This window comes from Lactuca saligna, chromosome 4 (assembly GCF_052625555.1).
Source record: "Lactuca saligna cultivar CGN05327 chromosome 4, ASM5262555v1, whole genome shotgun sequence".
NCBI classification, from domain to species: Eukaryota; Viridiplantae; Streptophyta; class Magnoliopsida; order Asterales; family Asteraceae; genus Lactuca; species Lactuca saligna.
In genome coordinates, this window is record NC_136420.1 from 93269105 (window position 1) to 93295634 (window position 26530).

The following is a 26530-nucleotide window of genomic DNA, read 5'->3' on the forward strand; positions in this document are numbered from 1 at the left end:
ATGGGGTTATACCCCCATTAAATGTCTAAAACCTAGCATAGTTTTGGTGTAACGGGATCCGTGAATCGAGAAAATTTTCCGATAGTGCCATTAAATAGAGTTTAATTCAAGGATTCCAAAACATCAAACGGATTAATTTTTGGAGTTACGGATCTCCGGAAATTTGCGTTCGAAGTTTTGTGACTAAATAGTCGTAATGTCCATTTTCGCAACTTTTGTAAATATTTTCGCTAAAAACATTTCGAGTGTAGAATTAAATAATAAACTATATCTGATTCCAAAAACATTCTCGGAAATCCCTTTGGCAAAGCGTAAGTGTCTCAACGGATCGACTCGGTTTTACGTGATTAAAGAAAAATATTGTTTTAATGTTCGTTTTCTTAACATTGTTGTATCTTTTGCATACGAACTCCGTTTTGGACGTTCTTTATATTTTCGGAAACAGGGGAACATATGCTATAATATTTTAATGCTTTTTTTTTCTCGAAACTACTTAATGCAAATTTTTAGTTTTTTAGACGCATTAATTAGCATTGCCATTTAAACGATTTGATTTGGTTGATAGTTTAGACATTTGGAAGCAATGTATCATTTGACATCATATAATAATTTAAATGAACTTATCTATTTTATGTAGGATGAACTAAAGCTCAATAAGTCAAGTTATAACGAGATTCGCGGTGAATTGGCCATCTATAATATTAGCCTTAAATTCTGGGATGTCACACCTTGGAATTATCTTTCCCAAATGTGTTTGGTTAAATCGTGACGTAGATTGTGATGTGTTTAACAGTTTTGTATTTCCAAAACCCTAGAGAAGTATGTCGGGCTGCCAACTTGTATTACTGCAGGTGGATTAAGTATATCTTTCTAGATATATGAACAAACAACCCTACTATCTTCTTTTATTATCATGTTATGTAAAATTACACAAACAGTCAACATCATGGGCACTTTTTCCCTATCCCATGTTCATGTTGGATGTTTCATTATATGCCATTTTTGTTTTAGGACTCCAAACGCTCGGTCCACATCCTTCCTTGCAGATTTCTGTGCTAACCTGAACAATTTTCATTTTTATCGGTTGTATATAAATATGAATTGACAATTGTAGCATACTCTGGATATATCCTATCACCTAGCTAATACCCATACTTATATTCATTTCCATTCACAACGTATGACATGTTTTGTTCTTTACCCACTACTAGAAAAACAACTTTTTACGAGGCATAATGTGTGTCGTAAAACACTCAGTGGATGCGCAAATGCATGTGAAGGAAAGCCCTGTCATAACGAGAGACGATACGTTTTTGCTTATCGTCTATAGACGATGCACATTTACGACGCACAATGCGTATCAAGGAAGCCCCTGTCATAAAGGAAGACGACACACATTTGTGTGTCATAACTTTACACGCGCATTTTGGACACGCATGACGTATCATTAAAGCCCCTGTCATAAATTAAGATGACACGCATTTGCATGTCATAAAATTCAGCAACCAATTTACGACACGTCTTTACGATACTCATTTACGCATAATACAAAAATATGAAAACAAATATATACCAAAACAATCAATTTCATCCAATAACATCATGTCAAAAAATTGTAATACATTGATATTAAGGGGATTTGATTGTACATTGTTATTAAAAGGTTTTCCCTAACTATATAGCCTAATATTACATTGCTATTAAGGAGCGCCTTCTTGTTTCAGATATCATGTCAAAAAAAAATCCTCCATATCATTGGTTTGTTACCTGGTGTACTGGGCTATTGTCCACCAGCCAAGTCCCCTTCTTCCTTGGTAGTGTTTGGTGACTATGGTGCTTCGACTTGACACATTTTCTCAAATTCATCTTCTGTCCATTTCTCCTCATAAGATCGCACCTAAGTAAAGTAATAACAAAAAAATTATAAAAGGGATTCAAACAACAAAATGCACCAAAATATATAAGTCAGAAAACAAACAAATCTCCCTTGCTCTCTTTCCACTTCCATAATTATGTGTGTCTAAGTTCCCAAGCTCACTCTTTCTTTTACCTCCATAGGAGGGGGTGGTAGTGCTGATGCAGCTCTTCCAAGAGGTTGTTGAAAAGGTAGCACAAAAGATACACAAAATAACAACATACTTTGATTTTTGTTTGTTTTATTGTTTATTATAGTATTTTATTTTCATTTCTTTTTATTACAACATTATACGTTGAAAAATCTATCTTTTATAAGTTTATATCTTTATAACTTCGTGCTTTCAATGTTTTCCTTATATCCCTCAAGATAAAGCCTTTTAAACATATAAAACTTATTAATGAAACAATGTCTAATTAACTAATAACGTCATACAACAACCTTTTTTTTTTTATCTTAAATATTATGGAACCCTTATTATCAAGTTGATTTATGTAAGACAATAAGGACAAAGTATAGAAATACACCAAAAAGATTATGCAAAAGTTGTAAATAACCTTTTGGTGAATGAGTTAGTTGCATTCCACTAGAGAAGTAGTGATGTTAAGTAAGTTGGCCTACAATGAGTTGGCGATAGCTTGGAGCTGATTTCTACTAGTTATCATTTCCTTGGGCCAATAATTAAAAAGATACATAAGCAAAAGAGCACAAAAAGTCAACATATTGATCAAATGAAAAAAATCAAGGGACTAAGTGGAGGATGACCTCTTCAAGTTCTCGCATAAATGAGGGTGGTAGTTTACAAGATGAAATGAGCATGTGCACAAGTGGTCAACTCCTTTGACTGTAATTGAAACTTCTTTCATCATTTCAAACCCTGATAAAAAATTAAGTAAAAAATGATCAAAATTATGTGAATAAACTAGTTGAATTGCAATAAATCACAAAATAAGCATGTATCTGATTATGTTGGTGGTTATGCCTAATTCCACTAAATCTTGAAAGAGTTAGTTGATAAGGTGATCCTCGTATAGCAAACATACTAGAGAACTTTTATCTGATGAGGAGCTCGTAAAATCATCTGTTAATTGCTCAGAAAAGACGAGAGTTTCAGAGTTAATTAGTTCTATATTAAGCAAAAGAATTGTCCCTGTGTGTTGAATTCACTGTGGTTGATGATTGATCTTGGTTATGATGATCATAACACATTGGAAAATTCATGACGATTCAGAGTGACATAAAAGATGATTTTCTACCTTCGACAATAAACTGACATTCATTAACCCTTGACATGATACATGTTGCACAAGGAGAATCAGATCCATATGGTATTATGATCCATATATCACCACTAAAAGGAGCAATTAAGCTGACACTTTTCATTTCAGAAGCATCTCCTTTCTGAAGAATATGATGTGGAGATAAATCCCTCCCGAATACATCCAGACATGCAATACATATTTATAGTCTTGTAGAGTCTGGGTACCTTCAATGTCAAGTCACCCTCACGATTTGCTTGTGGTATGTAAGCTTGGATATTTAGAGATGGCTTCTCTACTTCAATGAAATTCTCTTAAAAGATGACCTGAAAGAAAAAGGAAAAAAATCAAATAACTCAAGGCTTCCACAAGACATGCAATACATATGAAGACACAAACTCTTTTTACACGTAAAACGAGTTGCTTGTTTAATGGATTAATTATCTCAACACCATTGATTGATGCAGTAACAACATCAGATTCCTCCCAAATCATACACTCCACAAGATTCTCCTCAAAAACCAGTTCACTAATAGCACAATCCAAATTCCTAGAAAAAAAAGAATAAAGTCTTAGATACTACATTACGTAAAGATAATTACATAGTTACATAATTAATAAATTATACTTATTGCGTAGAGTTGCAGAAATTCGATGTATAGAGCATTTAATGGAGGACAAAAGAATTCTATCACTTCCAGCAGCCTCAAGAAAAGGGGAGAGTGCAGGATGAAACTTTATTGCCTCATAAATATCCTGTATTAAATTATATAATGATCAATAAAGCGAAATCATCTCACCTAATTTAGCTTAATACTTAACACACTTACCTTAATTACTTTATCTGAAACAACACCAGAAAACTGACTGGAATCATTTGTGCCTCCACCACCCAACATACCACGCGAAAGCCACTTCAACCATCCTTGTGGTTTGCCAGATGTTTGGTCATCATCCATTGACTTGTCAATGGGAGTATTTGCTTCACTTTTCCAAAACCAGAAGCTGAATCCACCAAGAACTCCTACATGTTCATAGTCTTTAATAAAATGTATAAGTAAAAAGCACATGCAATAGATATTAACAACAATGATCATAAGCATACCTGAAGCTCATGTTCAACAGCAGACATATAACTCAATATATCTTCTATATTAGATACTTTCTCTATTTGGTCCAACTCCAAAACTATTTCATCATCCAGAGGCTGATCATAATTCATATACACCATATAATGTTTAAATCAAGAAAACTATATGTGTAATGACTAATGACCTCACCTGCTCTTTTCGTAGACATTCTAGTTTCAACTTGTACAACTTAACATATCGTCTTTTTCTACCTCTGTATAAGTAAAAGATTTTTAAGGGTTTAAGATTTCAAGCATTCCATGATGAAAATGTACATAGCAAATAGTATAACATGGTAGATCATAGATGTTAATCTTGAATAAAGAACAGCTTACAGGCGTTCTCTGAAGTATTTCCATGAAATTTTCTTCATTCATTTATGAACATCGGATAACACAGAGTTTTGAGCATAGTGCCACCATTGTATCTGCCATCCCAAAGGTCTTTTTGATATAGGTATCCCCACTACAAATAAAATGACATTTAATGGCACAAAAAAAGTGCCACTAAATACAAAAAAAAGTACCACTAAAAACTCACTTTGTAATCTGCGACACAAAAATAAAATGTCTCTAAAAGCGCTCCCACTAAAAATCTTTAGCGACACATTTTTGTTGTGCGGTTGCGGGTTTTAGTGGCACTTTCGATTAACATTTCTAGTTTTAGTGGCACTTTTTTATGCCACTAATACATATGTTAAATTAAATCATTTTCCTACTTTTTAGGGGCACATGCTCTCTCTCTCTCTCTCTATATATATATATATATATATATATATATATATATATATATATATATATATATATATATATATATATATATATATATATATATATATATTCAGAAATTAGATCCAATTACTTTTTTAATTTAATTGAACTAATAAAAATACAACTAAGATTATAAGTGGACATACCAATATCATTATTTAAAACAAAAGTTAACTAACAAACAATAATATACAAAATAATTACAATTTCGATAAAAGAGTCGAGTAAAAGGTTTCCTTTCTTATAATGCATTAGATGTTTGTACTTTCTACAAAAACTCGCATATGCCATTCTTCAAATAAGTTGCTCACTTGTCTTTCTTTCATGATCTTTTCATATAATTGTTGTTGAAGGTTAGAAACTTCTTCCTGTAAACAAACTATAACTTTAGCAACTTCAACTTCAAGTTATAACTTATTAAAAGCTAAATAAGAAAATTAATACAATATACTATTACATAGCACATCAAAGTAGATGGGTTCATTTTAATGTTATATACACAACAATATTAACCAACGATTAACATATAACAAAATGATATTATAACTAACAAATACATTTTGATAAAAATGCAAGTTAAGATGAAAAAATAAAATAAGAAATTAATGACGAATGATAGATTTAATATTTTTAAACTTAAATCATATTATCTAATGATAAATTTCTTTATTTTGTGTTGTATACTTTTAGTAATTTATATTCTATAATCATGTTTGGTTCTTTTGTTTATAAGAATACTAACAAATAAAAAAGAATTTTGTGTAGTGAAATAAAAGTTGTATTTGCTTCTTAATCACTAATGACTCATTAAGCACAAATTAATTATTTTAATATGTTGCTTTTGCAGCCATACTTTAGCCTTTTCAATACGGTATATGGTCACATCTTAGACTATTGACAGTTAATGACCATTTTGCCCTTCTAACACTCTGATAAGTAATTTTCACATTATGAGGGCCTTGATTTACAATCAAATTAAAGGTTAAAAATATTATGATTACCTTGACTTCCTTGAGCCACAGTTGCTTTAAATATGAATCACCAAGAGCAATTGAAACCATAAGTGCACCATGAACGTTTTGCAATTGACTTTTCACAGCTTTACAACATGGGCTGAAAAGTTGTTGCAAGTTGTGATCCATAGCTTGCTTTTCATCTTCACATACCAAATTAAAACAATCAGAGACAAAAAGTAAACTAAATTATAGAAAGCATCAAAGTAGCATTTAAAGTATAAATTGTTTTCCAACACACCTTCTCATTGACCAAGTCAGAGATGGCAATGACTTGATTCTTGCCATGCTGTCAATTGATGGTTGTTCTAAAGCATCAACTATATCAACCGATCCATGAGATGTTCCAGAGGGTGCAGAGCATTGAATTTCAAAGCTCCCGGTCAACTGGATTTTACTAGAGGTCCCACCAATGATGGGCAAAGGTACACTAGGTGTTGAATGAATGTTTTAAATGCTTTTTGGCTCACTTTACTAACACTTGCTACAGATGAAGTATCCCCTAGTGGACCAAATACCAAAACATAATCTTGATCAATCAATTCCAACGAGTCCACAACTGTACAAATCAAGATAAATTCAATAACTTACTTTCATGATGATGTAAGAAAGATGAATAGTTTAACATTTAACAATGGAAATATATTGAAAACGTACCTTTGGAACGGATATATATGGGTCTGGGATCGATTAATCTTAAAGATTCTTTCAGATTCCCTTTTGATGATTTACGATTTCCAGGTCCAAATACGTTATTTTCCAAAAATCACCACCCAAGAACATTTGTTCTTTCTCATTAAGGAATTTCATCGAACACTTGGTGTTCGACTAATAAAGTAGGAAATAATAAAAATTTTGAACAGTGGTAGAGGATGCAAATGTAATAAGCAACGAACTTAAACTAATTGGCTACCTAATTTTCAATCAGTTCTCATTTTGATAATAAAAATGAGCTAATTTTGACAACAAAATTTGGTAACACGTTAATCTATGTGCCTCTTGTTAACTTATTTTGATAATAAATTTAGGTTTAGATTTAATTTGCTTAAATAAAATTAACAAGAGAGAAAGTATTCTAGCATTCACGTCAACCTCCTAAACTTAATCGGCATGTTAATTTGTATAGTATCAACAATTTTGGTTAATTCAAAGCTAACAATCAGATAGATAATCAAATTCCAAGTGAGATGTAAACAAAATTTACCAAAAATACAAAAAAAAAAAATCTCCTACAAACAAAATTGATCGAAAATACAAGAAAACCTACTACAAGAAAAATTAGTTTCTTATAATCATCATTCTTAAAATCGAAATTACGGATTTGTACCTTGATGTCTGGGAAGACGAGAGCGTCTGCAATGCCGACAAGGAGCATGGCTGACAAAGGGATAGGGCAGACGAGAGACGAACTGAGATGAGAGATTCTCGAATTCCCTAAATTTTTTGGTATCTTCAAAAAACTTCAGTGAGGGAACATGTTTTTTTGCCCTCTTTAAAACTTTGGGGACGTAAATACGGGAAAGAGGGGGGAACGAACTTATTATGCCATGAAAAGAAAAACATTTAGTGGCATATAATATATAATAAATTGTATGATTCAAAATAAAAAATAAAATAGTAGCACTTTATATCATTATGCCACAATTAAAAATGAATATTAGTGGCATAAAATAATAAGTGTCATTCAAAATTTTAAAATTTTATTAGTGGCATATAAGATATGTCACTAAAAACGTCCTATAGTGGCACAAACTTATTATGCCATTAAAAGTGTATGCCACTAAATGACATTTTGTTTGTAGTGCCCCCAAGGGCAATAGCGTCCACATCTAAAAACATTATAAGACCAATGTACCTCACAATTTGAAAGCGTAATTAAAAAAGGATAACACTGATGAGACGACATTCCACTCACATTAGATAGATTTTTACTGTTGTACATTGCAGGTGAACAGGTCTGGAAGGCTTGAGAATAATGCAGCACAATACTCGATTGATATCGAGTTATCTAGCTTGGTTAGTTTCTTAAATTTTGTAATTATAAGTAACTAATTAATCATTTCTTAGTTTATTATATCAGATTACATAACATTCAACTGACATGTCAGCATGTCACCAACTTTTAGGTCTTGTTCCTTGATGAAGATCAATTGCAGCAAATATTGTATCTGTATAAATTTGTTATGAGATGATGCATACCGTAAGCAGATACATCAACCGGGGACAATAAGTGAATAGGTTCATCATTTTGAAAGCTTGCAACAACCATTGACATGGAGTCTTCACCATTGTTGGCATACATATCTTCTGCAGATCCATGAAAGGTTTTACAGTAGATTTTGAAACCTTGTATCTTAACAAGTTTGTTTACTTGGCCAGCTCTCACTTTTCTACTTAATACCCTGAAATTATATTAGAGTCATTGAGAGTTTTAAGTAGTCGATAAACTGAGAAAAAAAATCAATTTCACAGATGGGGTTTTTTTGAAACTGTTGTGAGAATCAAAGATAAGGTATTTGAAGAAAACATGAAAGTATTCTGTCTTTTATATACAACGATATGATTTTAGAGAAAGATCAACCTTACAAATCTATAGAGATGCACATTTTAGCACATTTTAGCAGCCTACAGAACGTATTCTTTTCCAGTCACTCAACATTCAAACAATGAATTTTCTTGAGAGTTCAACAAAGTCAGTGGGGCATACACCAAAAATCGCTGAGAAGAGTTGCGGACTGAGGAGCAAGGGAAAAACCCTAACTAACCTCAAATTAATCGGTTTTTACTGAAAAAAAAGGCAGAAATTGAGAGAGAGTTGGAGTTTACCTATATAGACGCTTGGGTATGGTACCGCTAGTCCACCGTCTTCTTCTACCACTAGTGTTAGTAACCGGAATGCCGTGAGAATTCATCGATACATTAGAACCGTAGCCGATGGGGAAGAAAACCGATGAATTGATGGAGGTGTAACAGGTATTTGATATAAGAGACGGTGAGGGCTACACGATTTTTGACGGGAACTATATGTGGTCGCGAAGGGTCTGAAATCAATCAGACACAAGAACACCACCACATCTTCCCATTCGTTGCTCTCTTTTTCAGGGTCCAAGTAGATCATTCTCACTGGCGGCCAGAGGAGGAGGCTTCGCCGGTGTCATCGACTAGAGACCGGAGGTGGAGGCGTCGTCGGCAATATCAATGACTTTGTGTTGAATGAACATTCGGTTCGATTTTGACTTTATGGTCAAATGGACACTCGATTTAAAGTCTCAGAATTGTGAGGCTGTTGGTGAATGGTGACCTAATATAGTGACGAGGGTTTTGTTATTTGCGTAGTGCGACAGGAAGGAATGGTTGGAGAAGATGGTCGGAAACACTTGGAGGTGCGAGATCGGAAGTTGGGTGGTGGTGCGGAGCTGCTATGAAGACGAAAGCCTAGAGCTTTTTCTTGCCCCTTAAAAACCGTGTGTTTCATTAAAATGTTATAAAGCGACACATTTAGATGACGCACATTTTATGAAAGGCGCCCTCCACATTTACTTTTTTTTCTTTTCTGACACTAATTTTAGGGCATGCACAAATATGTGTCCTCTATCCTTCAAATTTTGCAAAACTAACATTATGTTTTAGGGCGTGCGCAAATGCGTGTCCTCTATCATCGAGTGTCATTGTTTGCACGTCATTAAAGGGTTGTTTTCTAGTAGTGACCCTGCAAAATATTGTTAAATAACAGAGAGGTTTGGAGAACATTCAGGTCATTGTTTGACCCGGTCATACCAAAGAATGCATGCCAAAACCATAGGTCCTGTGAAACAACCGCCTCTAATATAACAATCGGGACCCCATGATCACCTCGCATGAATTGACTACGCCACATATTGGGACAATTTGCCTACTCCCAATGTGTATAATCAATGCTACCAAGCATTCTTAGAATACCATGTTTAGCTTGATGCGCGACATACGACTGTTCGACATCACTTTTAGTCAGATTTCACAGGTATATATGTCACGGTAAAAATCTATAACATACTCATAGAAAGATATGTACAGTCTCAACCTGTCCTCTCAGATATTATCTGATGTGTCTGCGGCTATGCCATATCTCAATTATCTAAGAGCGGTCGTACATTTTTGTATTGTAGTAAAACCACGTTTACCTCTACTATCCCATCTTAATTGGAAAAAATCATAATTACGTTCCAATTCTCTAGCTATATGTAAGAATAATTTTCTACTAATACGAAAATGTTCTTCAGATTTCGATAGATCATCTAAATTATCAAGGCAAAATAATAACGTACCAAAAGTTCATTTATCGCCTTTCGACCCCTGTTGATCTATTTTCTACGCTTCTTCTGGTTGTGTGAACTTTCGTCTCTCTCACGAACCGTGTCTTGTATCGTAGACAATAGTGTGTGTAATACCAACTCGTCAACAAAATCATTATCAGATGAAGAAATTGAACCGAAAAAATTATCCTTTTATTGTTGAATGTGTGTGTTTGTTTTGAAAGAGTTTGTGTGTTTTGTTTTGAAAAATATATGTAAAATGAATATATATGTAGAGAGAAATTAAATTAAAAATAAAAAACATAATTGTTTTATTAAATGCTATCAAACAGTTGAAACTAACGTTCTCATTTAACCCACCAATCAAATCTCACATCCTCTTCGGTCTTCGCAGCCACGTCACACCCAACCCACCAAGCCTGGGGACGGTGTTCACACATGAGGAGGGGGTCCACGTAAGCACTTCACGCGTGGTTTTCTTTCCACTGCGGGTGGCCTAACTAGGATGACAAGTGCTTTTATGCATATATTATCATTAAATAAAATAAAAAGATTAACCAAAATTTATATTTTTTATCTATATTTCTTAATTCTAACAACACATTTGTTTTGATTAAAATACTTTTTTTTATTTCCTTTTCCTAACAAAACTAAAATATATAAGAGAATTAAAGTCTTTATATTTAAAACATTCCATACATTACATAATTTAACATAATCAAACCTTATTAGCAAAAGTAAACCCTCTATCAACCGCATAATCTACAAAACTATATAACGTTAAAACCTTGTCACCATACTTCTTAAAACCCTCAAACTCCCTCTTAGCCTCCGCCCTCTAACTCCTCTGCTGCTTCTACCGCTCTATCAACCCCATAAACCGCCACATAACTCTTCTCAGTCTTCTCCTTTCCTTTCCCCTTCGCCTCTAAAACATCATCCACCACTTGATACAAAATCCCCACCGCTTTCCCGTACCTTCTTAACCGTTGGACCTCATCAACATCACCGCCCGCTAGTAAACCACCACAAACTGCCGAGAACTCACCCATCTCACCGTATTTCTTTTCGTGGATGAATTCGACGGTGTTTGGTGAGCCGTCAAGGTCAACGAATTGACCAACAACCATTCCAGTGGACCCCACGACACGTGCAATTTCAGTGATGACGTGGAGGAGTTGGGTTTGGGGAGCGAGGTAGGTGTGAGTGTAGGAGACGATGTGGCGGAAACCTAACGGGAATAACACGTCTCCAACCATAATTGGCCTAGCGCTGACAATGAGTCAACCTGGTTTGGGTTCAGATTCAACCTGAGTTGGGTGGGTTCAGATTCAACCCATTTAATAATTGGATTGAAAATTTCAACCCAAACCAATTTGTTTATTTAAATGGGTTGATATTTCTAACCCAACCCAACCTTTTAGATAAACGGGTTGTCATATTTATGTAGTTACCGACCCAATCTATTAAATAAATGAGTTAAATTTGGGTTAACACATTTAAAATCAAAAATAAATTAATTAATTTACTAAAGATTATACTATTTAAATCAGTTCCAAAGATAAATAAAATTTCAAAGTAGGACAAAAGTACAATGCCAATTTACAAATACAAATAGATTGTTCAAATAACATAAAAAAATGTTTAATTTCCAAGGGATTTTGGAGAATGACTAGTGTCGATGCTAAGAATAAAGACGGGAATTAGGATTGCATTTTTTTAAAACACAAATACTAATACAACGTTATAATTTATAAATTAATACTTCGATTAATACATTATAATATTCAAATAATTTAAATGAGTTGGTTGGTTGGTTGAAAACGAATTGATATTATTTATCCAACCCAATCTATTTAATTAAATGGGTTACACGGGATGACCCATTAAACTTAAATGGGTTGAAATTCTCAACCTAACCTGGTAATTTTGGGTTGGGTTCGATTTAGGTTAGCGGGTTGGATTGATTTTTGTTGCCTCTAAGGATTGCCAAGTCCATACCTAAGACTGCGTGGTTCGAGGGTTGACCACGATGGGATAGGTCGTCATCCATGCATGGCAAGTCTCGTCATGAATTAGAAAGGCTACGTGGACCTATAAAATATCTCTACATTATCTAACTTTATTCAAAGAGTAAATTGCAAAATTGGTCCCTAATGTGCACTTTGCGTCCGTATTTTTCATTCGTATTAATAGTCCTAAAATTGAAACTTCCATGCAGATTTGGTCATTCGAGTTAACTAATGTCTAAAAGAAAAAGACTCAAACCGTACTTTTTTGATACCGACCGAATCTACATGGAAATTTCAAATTTGGACTGACCATGCAAATAAAACAATGATTCAAACTATAGTTTTTAAGATACTACAGGAACCAATTTTGCAATTTACTCTAATTCAAACGTATGAAAATATAAGACAAAATTGCAAAAATGGTCCCTGTGGTATGCATTTTTTTGGGGTTTCAATCCAAACCTCGACTTTTTTGGATTCATGGTCCTTTTGGCCTAGTTTGTACGTAAAATTGGTCCCCCGACTTAACTTTCGTTAAGTTTTTGCTGTTAATCCCCTCATGTGCCTCCCACATGAGGGTATATTTGTCTTTTCAGTTATAAGGGACCATTTTTGCACCTAAAAAAATATATCCCCATTTTTAAAAGAAAAAAATTAATACCTATTTTTTTAGTTTAACAATTAAAAAATAAAAGTGGTCTCTCTCTCTCTCTCTCTCTCTCTCTCTCTCTCTCTCTCTCTCTCGTTTCACACATAAACATACATAACCAGATAAACTCATTCATCCTCCATCCCAATCTCTTAGATTTCCTAAATCTCCAAATTCACTCCTAATGTCCTCTTTGTCTTCCTCAATAGCATGACATGAACCATTCTCTTCACATCCAACTTACCCAACCACAATTATATAAAAGATCAAAAGGAAAAATCCCAATATATTTCAACCAACATGGATCCTCCATCCTCCACCGTATCAGATCTTCCAACGTATTCAATCTGACCCTGACGCAACCCCTCTTTTGCCACTACCTAATCATGAATCGGATCATGTTGAGCCGATGATCACATCCCCCATTATGATCAACAATCAATAGCCCTTGAAGTTAAAGAACAAATAGAATATCAATCGAGACTACAGACTTGAGTCTTTGATCTGCCTTAACCTTTCTCTATCTGTAGTTATTTGCTTCGATTTATATTTCTTTAGAGTAAATTACATGTTTGGTCCTTGTGGTATGCTGATCTTTTGCTATTCATTTTCATTGATATGCTGATTTCAATCAACCTTGATCCTCTGGTCATCATTTGTTCATCATCTTTACCTAGAAATATGAATTGATTTCAAAGCTCAAGAAACCAAACAAAAAAAATGATGTGTACAGTTTAGGTGTGATTGTGTTGATCTTCCTGACCTACTTTCACAACAAAGAGAAACTAATGAAATAAGGAAAGGATTTTAACAGACCTAATTGGACTTGGAGTGCCGAATTCTAACCAGCTGAAAGATGTTGTACAACACCCAAGTGATGACTGGAACTTCAGAAAGCTCACTCACACAGGTGCTCAATCGAACTGATTAGGGAAGAATAAGATCGGAAGCAACAAGGGTTGCTTAAGCATTGATTTGCGAAAGAGAATGAAGGAAGGAATATCCAAGGGAAACAGGTAAGCTGCGGAAGCAATTTCAGTAAGGAAAGGTAAGAAGATGTGATGAAGAACTGAAGGAGGTGGCAAGGCTGCTCCATGACGATCCTCATCGTGGTTTCTTTCTCGTCATTGATAACAACGATTCGGAAGGGAATCAGAGTAGCTGCAATACCAACGATTGAGGTGAAGTGTTTGGGGTTGTACTTTTTCGACTGTAGGAGGGTTGTAGAGGTGTTGAACATCGATTGCAGTCGTCGAGAGGGTTGTAGCTCCTCTTGATCTCTCTGGAAACAGCCATCCCATGGCGTGTTTGTTTGTTTGATGCTCGACAGGGGATTTTGGGTTATGCTTCTTCAACAATGGTGTTTGGGAAGAATAGAGAGAGAGAGAGAGAGAGAGAGAGAGAGATTCTGTTTTTTAATTATTAAAATAAATAAATAGGTATTATTGTTTTTTTTAAAAAAAGGAGGATATATTATTTTCTGATGCAAAAATGGTCCCTTAGAAGTTAAAAGACAAATATACCCTCATGTGGGAGGCACATGAGGGAGTTAACAGCAAAAACTTAATGGAAGTTAAATCGGGGGGGATCAATTCTACGTACAAACTGGGCCAAAACGATCATGAATAAAAAAAAATCGAGGTTTGAACTGAAACTCCAAAAAAATGCATACCACAGGGACCATTTTTGCAATTTTGTCTAAATATAATCTATCATAGTTTAAAGTTTAAAACTATTTTAAAGTTTAAAACTATTTTATAAGCTAGTATAACAAACATCATACATGGCATGTATCAGCATGTTACTAAGACCAAGTCCAATCGACCTGCATATCAGTAAAATAGAAGCCAAACCTCCTCCCATCGTACCTCAAATCTAACACAAAAATGGTGATTGCTACAGTAACCCACTAAAAATAGCGGCCTCCTGTTCATACTCCGCTATCTACAAAAATTATATGATATTTACTTATTTTGTCTTTTGCTTTATATTATATATTATTTGGATATGAGATTCAAAAGTTTAATGCCCTTGTACTACAAAGGAACCATTAAAATATTGAATTTAAGTTTTTTGATGTGGTGTTTTTAGCGTGTGGTTGGAGGCAAAAATTTATATGGTGTTAAAACTCACAATTTTAGTGTTTTCTTTAGTGTCATGGTTGGATATGGCCTAAGGTGTTACTTTAAAAAAAATTCTCCATGTTTTCATTAATATTTGTTTCTTTTAGAGTAAATTACAAGATTCGTCCAAGGTTGAAGGTTTAAATTGTACGTTTAGTTTCTATTTTCAAAAATTATCTAAGACCGTTCATTATATTGTTAAAAGTTGCACGTTTCCGTCCCTTCCATACATAGGACTGGAATACCATTTTCTATTTCTTTTTCCTTTATTTTTTTGTGTGTTTATAATTTATCTATTATTTTTTTATTAATTATATATTTTTTTAGAAAATGAATTGGTCCCTAATACTCTAATACCACTCCACCAGATTACGAATGCCAACGCGGCGGGTTCGGGGCAGGGCATGGTTTCCCAAACCCGCTCCGATATTTTTCGGGTATCTTATCGGGACACCCCATTGAGTTTGGGTTTTCCTGTCGGGTTTCGGGTATCTTATCGGGTTTTTAACAATTGATAACAAATTTTTTTATTCCGTTTTAAGGTACCTCGATGTCTTATAAAAAATACATATTCTAGCCTCCATTTTAAATTAAAAATATGATGCATCACTTTAATAAAATAAACTAGATGTTATATTCAAAATTATTTGACTTAGGTTTAGTATAATACGTCAAAACATAAATAATTGTTAATAACTAAAAAGATTATTTAATTTAAGTTTAGTCTAATGCGTCAAAACATAAAAAATGATCATTCACACCATATTTTAAAAACTAAAAATATTATCCATGGTAGATATTTTATCTTTTAATGTGTGCAGTTAACATCAAAAGGATTCATGTGTGTATGTGTGCGTGTATATATATAAAATCGGGGCGGGGTGGGTCGGGACGAAGAGAACCCACTCCCTGCCCCGAACCCAATAAAAAACTCGGTAACGACCCGTTACCCGACCCGAAATGATCGGGTTCTGGGTTTCCCTATCATGTTCGAGCTTTTTTGCCATCCCTACACCATACAACCATTTAGTTATACTTACAACTTCCATTATATTCTCTCACTCTAAACTTTTTCTTCTCCATTTTTGGCGAGATCACCGACGCCACCACTTCTCATGCCGGGAATCACCAAAACTTAATGTACCCAACAACACTCCACCACCACTACATCATTGTTGCTCCGAACCACTAAAGACACCGTCCTCCGCCATCGTGTCCCTCTTTCTTACCCATTACGAGCACCCAAACCCTAACAAATCAGAGTTGTCGTCGACATACCTCTATAATTCCTCCAAAATCCAAAACCCTCGCTGATGATGAAGACAACCTAAGCTCTACCGTGTAACATCCGAAAAGCTCAACCAATTTAAACTTTTCAAAACAACCCGATTTTCATTAAAATGTTTACAAAAAGGTTTTCAATACAAGTCATTTAAGTATTCCCAGAATCACGTTGTTACGAAATCATGAGGAGCGGTACGATCGCGCCTTCGCCTTGCCACAGTCTCCTGAAGAACCTGAAAAACATTAAACAACAACTGTAAGCCCGAAAGCTTAGTGAGATACCCCCAAAATACCAACCACGTATACGCCCTTCCAGGCCGCGACCTTCCGGTCCAAAATATATAAAACATACATAACATAACAGGACATAGAACAGCCATGCATATCGGGTCTACTGTGTGACTGGTCCGCCGTATCGGGCCTTCAGTCCATCAGATCCATCCTCCGGGTCTAGTCATGTCCTTCGAGTCTACAGTGGGGTTGGTCCGCCCGCATCGGGCCTTCAACCCACCTGGTCCACTCTCTGAGTCTACAGTGTGACTGGTCCGCCCGCATCGGGCCTACAGTCGGCCTGGTCCACTCTCCGAGCCTCGGCATGTCTGGTCCGCCCACGTGGGGCCTACAGCCTATTCGGACCACTCACTGGGACTTCGGAACAACCGGTCCGCCCTGGGTATCTTGGCCTACAGCACAAAGCAGGACCCGCCTCAACCCATCTCTAGTCCAAACAACCATGTGCACAAAACATACATCCATATAACAGTCATAATCAACAAACCGAGTAAGCAGATCACATAGCATATCATTACCCTAACCGGGCTACCGTCCTAACCGGTCACTAGCATAGCATCACTCTGTATATCGAGAAACTGACCTTAACAAGGTCCCCTAGCATGTACCATCCTAACTACCAGGATGCAGACACAACCAACAATAACATGATAGACGTAACTGAATCTCAATACAATAAAGGGCCAGCCTTGGTGCCTTAGACCCTGTTGATATAGTGAGGATAACTCACCTCGAAACTGACGGCTGAAAAGATAAGATCCCGCTGCTCCGAACTCCGACACAAACTCCTCCTCTGAACATCAAACAATAACCCAATAAATACCCTTAATTACCAAAATACCCCTGGACGACAACTGGTCAACCCCTGACTGACCCTACTCGCCGAGTCAACCCGATGACTCGCCGAGTCCTTATGCTCAGAACTTCCCTCAATTAGCGACCCAACTCACCGAGTCACCCCAAGACTCGTCGAGTGCAACAACTCTGAGTCCACTCGCACCCAACTCGCCGAGTCATCCCTCGACTCACCGATTCATCGACTCAACCAGAAATATTGGGACTTCCCCGACAAGACTCGCCGAGTCCTAATGGACTCGTCGGGTCCAAGGCCATCTTCAACCTACTCGCCGAGTTGTTCTTCCAACTTGTCGAGTTCCAGGCCATCTTCAATCAACTCGTCGAGTCCACCTATGTGACTCGCCGAGTACCACCGGTCTGAATCCATACAGAAGCATCTCAGGCCATGCAATTGATCCAAAACATAGATCCAACCTCCTACAATCCATCCATCACGTAAAATGGCAAACTTTACGTGAATCTAACGAGATCTAAGCTATTTTCACCTTAGAACCAAGGTTTGGGACATGGTAGCTTCATTAACAACACAAAGATAGGGTTTTTAATGCTCTTAAGGTCTTCTCCACTCCAGATCTGAGGTAGCAACCTCAGATCCATCCTCCAACATCAAAATGTCACACAACCAAGCACCCCACACAACCCAAAATGATGGAACTAGAAATGCACAGCCTAAGGACGAAGATATTACCTCCAAAAGATGCCTCAATAGCAGCCAAACTCGAGTCCAAGCAAAGCCCTTTGATCCAAACCACTTCTCCTTCAAGATCTCTTCAAACAACACCTCTCCAAGCTCTAATTTGCTCCACCAATGATCTCTCCACGAGTTTAGGGTTTCTGGAACTCAAGGGGGGAATAAGGGAGGCTGTGGAGGGGTATTATGCTCTTTATATAGGGCTCAACCCCGAAAATTAGGGTTTTCTTCATACAGCACCTACTCGCCGAGTCCATCCTAAGGACTCGCCGAGTCACCCTCCAAAACTTACACTTTTAGCCCTTCAACTCTACTCCTGCGATTCCGGGATGTTACAATTCTCCCCCACTTAGATTAGGCTTCGTCCTCGAAGCCTACGGCATCTCATCTTCAAAATACTTCCCACGACGTGTCACTTGACCTTGACCGAACCAAGTCCCTCAAGGTACAACCATAGAACCAGAAGCTCACTTTCTCCTTCCATACGGTGTCCCCACCACCTACTCAAACAGGGCACCAACTGTACCCTCCGATAACCACGCTCAACAACCGAGAATCACCCATGATGCATTATTACTCAAATCCTCAACTTTCACTTGACTCATATGGCTATAAAGCCACGAACCATCGGAGTCCCGATCCGGATTCCACTCTATCCATCCCATGCCGACCGAAAGACCCATTCCTCCATTTCGGAGCAACTCCCCCGAGTTCTCCTCTCGCAATCACACACATATGCTGATCTAGCTCTAGCACCCTCAGGTGTGGATAACCTGATATACTGACGATATCCTCAACATCCTTCCAGGATAAACCACTGATACATACCCAGAACCCTGATCAGAATCTCACTGAGAGTCCAAGACTCTTTCTCTGTATCCCTTCCAAACTCCTCTCCCTGGCTCCACGCCGCGGTTTTCCCTCCGCGCCCAGAGCAACATATCGAGTCGCATAAGCTTATATTCTGCCGCCGCAACACACTACTCAAAAACCATCGACGGACCACTGCGATCGCAACTCTACACTGCCGCTTTCACTTTCGTGAATTCGCACTCCCTTTCCGGAGTTTCATTTCTCCCCCTTTCCTTACCAAGGAAACCACTCGTCTGCCCAATCACCATGACAGGCACCATGGTGCTCATCCCACGCTACATTACCTCATTAAGGCGTACTCACATCCATGCATCACCACTACTCTGACTCTCATCACAAGGACTCTCAAGCCCATGCACTACCTTCACTGCTCAAGATCGCTAGCCGGGGCCAGACCTCCCAATGTAATCCCACTGCGTCATACGCAACCCATAACCTCGAACCGATCCAACAATACTCGCAGAGTCTTCAGCATGACTGGACCGCCTCCCCAGGCCTTCAGCCAATCTGGACCACTCTCAGAACCTTCATCCAATCTGACTGGACCGTCCTCCGAGCCTTCGGCCTGACTGGTACGCCTACCGGCCTTCAGTCTATCCGGACCGCTCAACAATCATTCATCATTCCGAACTATCTCTTCGGGAAATCCTCTCGTGCATACCGTTCTAGCCCTCTAGGGGTTCCGAACTCTATCTCCATCATACATACTCGATCCCGGCCTGCTCCCATGCCTTCCTCAATCAAGTGCTCTAGGTGTGTATTCCGCCCTGAACACCTATTACTCACCCATACGAGCCTGCTCTCGTCTGATAGAAATACTGCTGAATTCCCAAAGCGGCTAAACAACCCCTCAGGCCCAACGATCATCCGGAGAATTTCCAATTCTCCCCCACTTAAGACACTGACAGATAGTCACCGGTCGCCATCATCGATCTCCCCAAGCAACCTTGCAGGAATCAACACATGCACTCCAAATGTTTTTCACCAGCACCAACAACTTTCATACAAATCATGTTCCCACGCTGCACAACCCGCTCGAAAGAGACCCAATCTTCAACTATCCATTTCTCAGATTGCAGAAACTAACTGGCCTTCAAACTAACGCCGCATCCACCACCAATCCTCACAAAGATAATCAACGATGTCTTGAAGTACAATTCCATAACCATAACGATCCCTCAGGGAACATAAGATACTAAAACGAAATCTCGATCACAACTCGCCAAACCCTCAAGGAACAACGAATACCACACGAAAACCCGAAACGCAATTCCATAACCAACCAATGAAACTAGCAGATAACAATACTCTACAACAATCATAAATATTCAAAACAGCAGAAAGAACATACCCGTAGCAGCAAGCTGAAAAACACGACCCTAAGCCCTTGGGGGCTCCGTTCCACCCTGACCTCCACCTGTGATCCTCAACGTAGCCGGTGCTGGAGCCTGCACCGGTCCTGCAGCAAGCTGTGGACAGTTGACCTTCAAATGTCCAACCTGATGACAATGATAGCATATCCTCAAATCCCGAACCGGCACTAACTGCCGACAATCCCTCGCATAGTGTCCCTCCTTTCCGCACTTGCGGCATGCTCCACCGGACCGACAAACCCCGGCATGACCCCTTCCACACTTTCCACAGATGTGGCCACCCTGATCTCCCATCCTGGAATCAACGGTCTTAGACCGGTTTGTCGCTGGCTGCGACTGAACCGGAGCTTGCCTCAGCTCACGCATCTGTAACTCAATCTCTAACTCACGCCGCCTGGCGGCCTCCTGCAACTCCAGCAAAGTCTCGCACCTCTGCGCAGACACAAACTGTCTGATGTCCCTCTTTAGCATACTCAGATACCGGGACATCTGGGCCTGCTCCGAAGCGAACTCAGGGCAAAACATCGCCCGCTCAGTAAACATCCTGGTGATTTCCGTCACCGATTCCGAATCCTGTTTCAGCTCCAAGAACTCCTGAGCCAACCTCTCCCTCTCGACCTGCGGAACATAACGAGTGCTGAACATCTCTCTGAACCGATCCCATGAAATCGCAGCCCTCTGCGCATCCGAGTACGATCCCGTGGTCAATCTCCACCAATCCTTTGCTCCGAGCCTCAACAGGTTCAAAGCACACCTCACCCTCTGATCAGCAGGACATGAACACGTGAAGAAACATCCCTCCACATCTGATAACCATCTCATAGCAACGATCGGATCCTGAACTCCGTCAAAAGTGGGAGGCTTCGTATTATCAAAGTCCCGATACTGAAAACCTCTACTGGCTCCTCTCCCTGCCGCCGCTACTGCTGCGGTAGCCGCCGCGACAGCCGTCTCCGTGAGAGCCGCATAGCGCTCATCAAAATACTCCACCATGGCGGTCTTGATCGACCCAAACAACTCTGGCAGCTCAGCCCGAAACAATGCGGCAACCTCATCATGCAGGATCTCACGAATCCTCGCATCCAACTCGTGCGTACTCATCTGGCTGACAACCTCTGGCTGTGCAGACCCACCTGGAACTCCCTTTCCTGCTCCTGATCCTGACCCGTATCCACTCCCAGCGTGCCCTGAAATCTCCATACTGAAAATAAAACACCAAATCTCAGACATATTCCACTATCCCGGGAACCAGCTCTCATCCCAACCTTAGAGGTCATGGTTTCCCTGATACGCGTATGAGTTCGTGCTTTCAGTAGTACGGGCCCATACTACCTTCCACACCAACCCATACTTGTATGAAGTACTCCCACAACACCCTAGCGACACACATAACAACGCTCTATCCTCACAACTAGAGGAACACTAGAAATCTCTCACAAGGAACCCTAGGCAAGCAGGCATCATAAATCAGGCAACTCATCAATAAATCCTGAAGATCCCTAGCCTAACTCTAGCATGCTGTTCTATCAAAGCTCAATAAAACAATTGCCATGTATGGTATTTTGGGGTTACTTACTGGCTCCGGCTGATCGTACCTCTGCATCCTCCTTTACTTATTTTAAAAACCATTTTAGTTTCTCTTTTTGAAAACTCTCCTTGATTTGAGACTGGAGTCACACAAGTGTTCCTCCAATTCACTCAAACCAAGGCTCTGATACCAACTTGTAACATCCGAAAAGCTCAACCAATTTAAAATTTTCAAAACAACCCGATTTTCATTAAAATGTTTACAAAAAGGTTTTCAATACAAGTCATTTAAGTATTCCCAGAATCACGTTGTTATGAAATCATGAGGAGCGGTACGATCGCGCCTTCGCCTTGCCACAGTCTCCTGAAGAACCTGAAAAACATTAAACCACAACTGTAAGCCCGAAAGCTTAGTGAGATACCCCCAAAATACCAACCACGTATACGCCCTTCCAGGCCGCGACCTTCCGGTCCAAAATATATAAAACATACATAACATAACAGGACATAGAACAGCCAAGCATATCGGGTCTACTGTGTGACTGGTCCGCCGTATCGGGCCTTCAGTCCATCGGATCCATCCTTCGGGTCTAGTCATGTCCTTCGAGTCTACAGTGGGGTTGGTCCGCCCGCATCGGGCCTTCAACCCACCTAGTCCACTCTCTGAGTCTACAGTGTGACTGGTCCGCCCGCATCGGGCCTACAGTTGGCCTGGTCCACTCTCCGAGCCTCGGCATGTCTGGTCCGCCCACGTGGGGCCTACAGCCTATCCGGACCGCTCACTGGGCCTTCGGAACAACCGGTCTGCCCTGGGTATCTTGGCCTACAGCACAAAGCAGGACCCACCTCAACCCATTTCTAGTCCAAACAACCATGTGCACAAAACATACATCCATATAACAGTCATAATCAACAAACCGAGTAAGCAGATCACATAGCATATCATTACCCTAACCGGGCTACCGTCCTAATCGGTCACTAGCATAGCATCACTCTGTATATCGAGAAACTGACCTTAACAAGGTCCCCTAGCATGTACCATCCTAACTACCAGGATGCAGACACAACCAACAATAACATGATAGACGTAACTGAATCTCAATACAATAAAGGGCCGGCCTTGGTGCCTTAGACCCTGTTGATATAGTGAGGATAACTCACCTCGAAACTGACGGCTGAAAAGATAAGATCCCACTGCTCCGAACTCCGACACAAACTCCTCCTCTGAACATCAAACAATAACCCAATAAATACCCTTAATTACCAAAATACCCCCGGACGACAACTGGTCAACCCCTAACTGACCCTACTCGCCGAGTCAACCCGATGACTCGCCGAGTCCTTATGCTCAGAACTTCCCTCAATTAGCGACCCAACTCGCCGAGTCACCCCAAGACTCGTCGAGTGCAACAACTCTGAGTCCACTCGCACCCAACTCGCCGAGTCATCCCTTGACTCACCGATTCATCGACTCAACCAGAAATATTGGGACTTCCCCGACAAGACTCGCCGAGTCCTAATGGACTCGTCGGGTCCAAGGCCATCTTCAACCTACTCGTCAAGTTGTTCTTCCAACTTGTCGAGTTCCAGGCCATCTTCAATCAACTCGTCGAGTCCACCTATGTGACTCGCCGAGTACCACCGGTCTGAATCCATATAGAAGCATCTCAGGCCATGCAATTGATCCAAAACATAGATCCAACCTCCTACAATCCATCCATCACGTAAAGTGGCAAACTTTACGTGAATCTAACGAGATCTAAGCTATTTTCACCTTAGAACCAAGGTTTGGGACATGGTAACTTCATTAACAACACAAAGATAGGGGCTTTAATGCTCTTAAGGTCTTCTCCACTCCAGATCTGAGGTAGAAACCTCAGATCCATCCTCCAACATCAAAATGTCACACAACCAAGCACCCCACACAACCCAAAATGATGGAACTAGAAATGCACAGCCTAAGGACGAAGATATTACCTCCAAAAGATGCCTCAATAGCAGCCAAACTCGAGTCCAAGCAAAGCCCTTTGATCCAAACCACTTCTCCTTCAAGATCTCTTCAAACAACACCTCTCCAAGCTCTAATTTGCTCCACCAATGATCTCTCCACGAGTTTGGGGTTTCTGGAACTCAAGGGGGAATAAGGGAGGCTGTGGAGGGGTATTATGCTCTTTATATAGGGCTCAACCCCGAAAATTAGGGTTTTCTTCATACAGCACCAACTCGCCGAGTCCATCCTAAGGACTCGCCGAGTAGGCCACTTGACACGCGACCATAGCCGCGACCTGACTCGCCGAGTCTACCCACGGACTCGCCGAGTCACCCTCCAAAACTTACACTTTTAGCCCTTCAACTCTACTCCTGCGATTTCGGGATGTTACATACCGTTTCTTCTCTTTTCTGACCACCGACTAACCCAACCTAAACCACCACCAATCACCTCCCAGAAAACCCACCACATATGGGCACCACCATTGTTGTAGATCTAGATTCCATAACAAATAGATCATCTCATATCTACATCACCATCATCTCCGACCCATTAGATCATCTTCCTTGTTCTAATGCACACCTTTTTTTTGAGATGTATAAACCCTCCATCTTCTTTAGTGTTTTTGAACCATCAAACGAATTTACAGGCTTTCAAAGTGCTCTGATTTGGAGAAGTTAACGGAGGTCGAAGGGAGAATAGGATTGTTGTAACATCCCGGAATCGCGGGAGTAGAGTTGAAGGACCAAAAGTGTGAGTTTGGAGGGTGACTCGGCGAGTCCATGGGTAGACTCGGCGAGTCAGGTCGCGGCTTGGTCGCGTGTCTAGTGGCCTACTCGGCGAGTCCCAAGGATGGACTCGGCGAGTAGGTGCTGTATGAAGAAAACCCTAATTTTCGGGGTTGAGCCCTATATAAAGAGCATTACACCACTCCACAGCCTCCCTTATTCCCCCCTTGAGTTCCAGAAGCCCTAAGTTCGTGGAGAGATCATTTGTGGAGCAAATTAGAGCTTGGAGAAGTGTGGTTTGAGGAGATCTTGAAGGAAAAGTGGTTTGGATCAAAGGGCCTTGCTTGGATTCGAGTTTAGCAGCTATTGAGGCATCTTTTGGAGGTAATATCTTCGTCCTTAGGCTGTGCATTTCTAATTCCATCATTTTGGGTTGTGTGGGGTGCTTGGTTGTGTGACATTTTGATGTTGGAGGATGGATCTGAGGTTGCTACCTCAGATCTGGAGTGGAGAAGACATTAAGAGCATTAAAGCCCCAATCTTTGTGTTGTTAATGAAGCTACCATGTCCCAAACCTTGGTTCTAAGGTGAAAATGGCTTAGATCTCGTTAGATTCACGTAAAGTTTGCCACTTTACGTGATGGATGGATTGTAGGAGGTTGGATCTATGTTTTGGATCAATTGCATGGCCCGAGATGCTTCTGTATGGATTCAGACCGGTGGTACTCGGCGAGTCACATGGGTGGACTCGACGAGTTGCTTGAAGATGGCCTTGAACTCGGCGAGTTGGAAGAACAACTCGGCGAGTAGGTTGAAGATGGCCTTGGACTCGACGAGTCCAGTTGGACTCGGCGAGTCTTGTCGAGGAAGTCCCAATATTTCTGGTTGAGTTGATGAATCGATGAGTCGAGGGATGACTCGGTGAGTTGGGTGCGAGTGGACTCAGAGTTGTTGCACTCGACGAGTCTTGGGGTGACTCGGCGAGTTGGGTCGCTAATTGAGGGAAGTTCTGGGCATAAGGACTCGGCGAGTCATTGGGTTGACTTGGCGAGTAGGGTCAGTCAGGGGTTGACTTTGACTTGTCCAGGGTTGACCAGTTGTCTTCCAGGGGTATTTTGGTAATTAAGGGTATTTATTGGGTTATTGTTTGATGTTCAGTGGAGGAGTTGTGTCAGAGTTCGGAGCAGCGGGATCTTATCTTTTCAGCCGTCAGGTTCGAGGTGAGTTATCCTCACTATATCAACAGGGTCTAAGGCACCAAGGCCGACCCTTTATTGTTTTGAGATTCAGTTACGTTTATCATGTTATTGTTGGTTGTGTCTGCATCCTGGTAGTTAGGATGGTACATGCTAGGGGGACCTTGTTAGGGTCAGTATCTCGTTATGCAGAGTGATGCTATGCTAGTGATCGGTTAGGTCGGTAGCCCGGTTAGGGTAATAATATGCTATGTGATCTGCTTACTCGGTTTGTTGATTATGACTGTTATATGAACGTATGTTTTGTGCACATGGTTGTTTGGACTAGAGATGGGTTGAGGCGGGTCCTGCTTTGTGCTATAGGCCAAGATACCCGGGGCGGACCGGTTGTTCCGAAGGCCCAGTGAGTGGTCCGGATAGGCTGTAGGCCCCACGTGGGCGGACCAGACGTGCCGAGGCTCGGAGAGTGGACCAGGCCGACTGTAGGCCCGATGCGGGCGGACTAGTCACACTGTAGACTCAGAGAGTGGACCAGGTGGGTTGAAGGCCCGATGTG

At 39.9% G+C, this 26530-nt stretch overlaps 2 protein-coding genes and 1 long non-coding RNA gene across 3 annotated transcripts; all 3 read right to left on the minus strand.

The window, feature by feature from the left end:
• Nucleotides 1-1605: 1605 nt before the first annotated feature.
• Nucleotides 1606-4677, minus strand: LOC145039920 (uncharacterized). The gene is made up of 9 exons (XM_078987916.1): nt 4640-4677; nt 4455-4518; nt 4312-4381; nt 4005-4213; nt 3803-3930; nt 3583-3724; nt 3402-3500; nt 2473-2792; nt 1606-1897 (listed from the first exon to the last, which is right to left on the minus strand). The coding sequence occupies exons 1-7, from the start codon at nt 4675-4677 to the stop codon at nt 3489-3491; spliced, it is 663 nt and encodes a 220-aa protein (XP_078844042.1). The 3' UTR covers nt 1606-1897; nt 2473-2792; nt 3402-3488.
• Nucleotides 4678-5314: 637 nt separating this feature from the next.
• Nucleotides 5315-7074, minus strand: LOC145038696 (uncharacterized). Its single transcript, XR_013679500.1, has 4 exons — nt 6745-7074; nt 6329-6646; nt 6076-6230; nt 5315-5442 (listed from the first exon to the last, which is right to left on the minus strand). It is a non-coding gene; the product is annotated as an uncharacterized LOC145038696 (long non-coding RNA).
• A 4023-nt stretch (nt 7075-11097) lies between these two features.
• GGR (geranylgeranyl reductase) lies at nt 11098-12467 on the minus strand. Its single transcript, XM_078986975.1, is given in 3 exon segments — nt 11098-11217; nt 11219-11633; nt 12359-12467. Coding segments are annotated over 3 exon segments (609 nt in total). The 5' UTR covers nt 12433-12467.
• Nucleotides 12468-26530: the final 14063 nt, after the last annotated feature.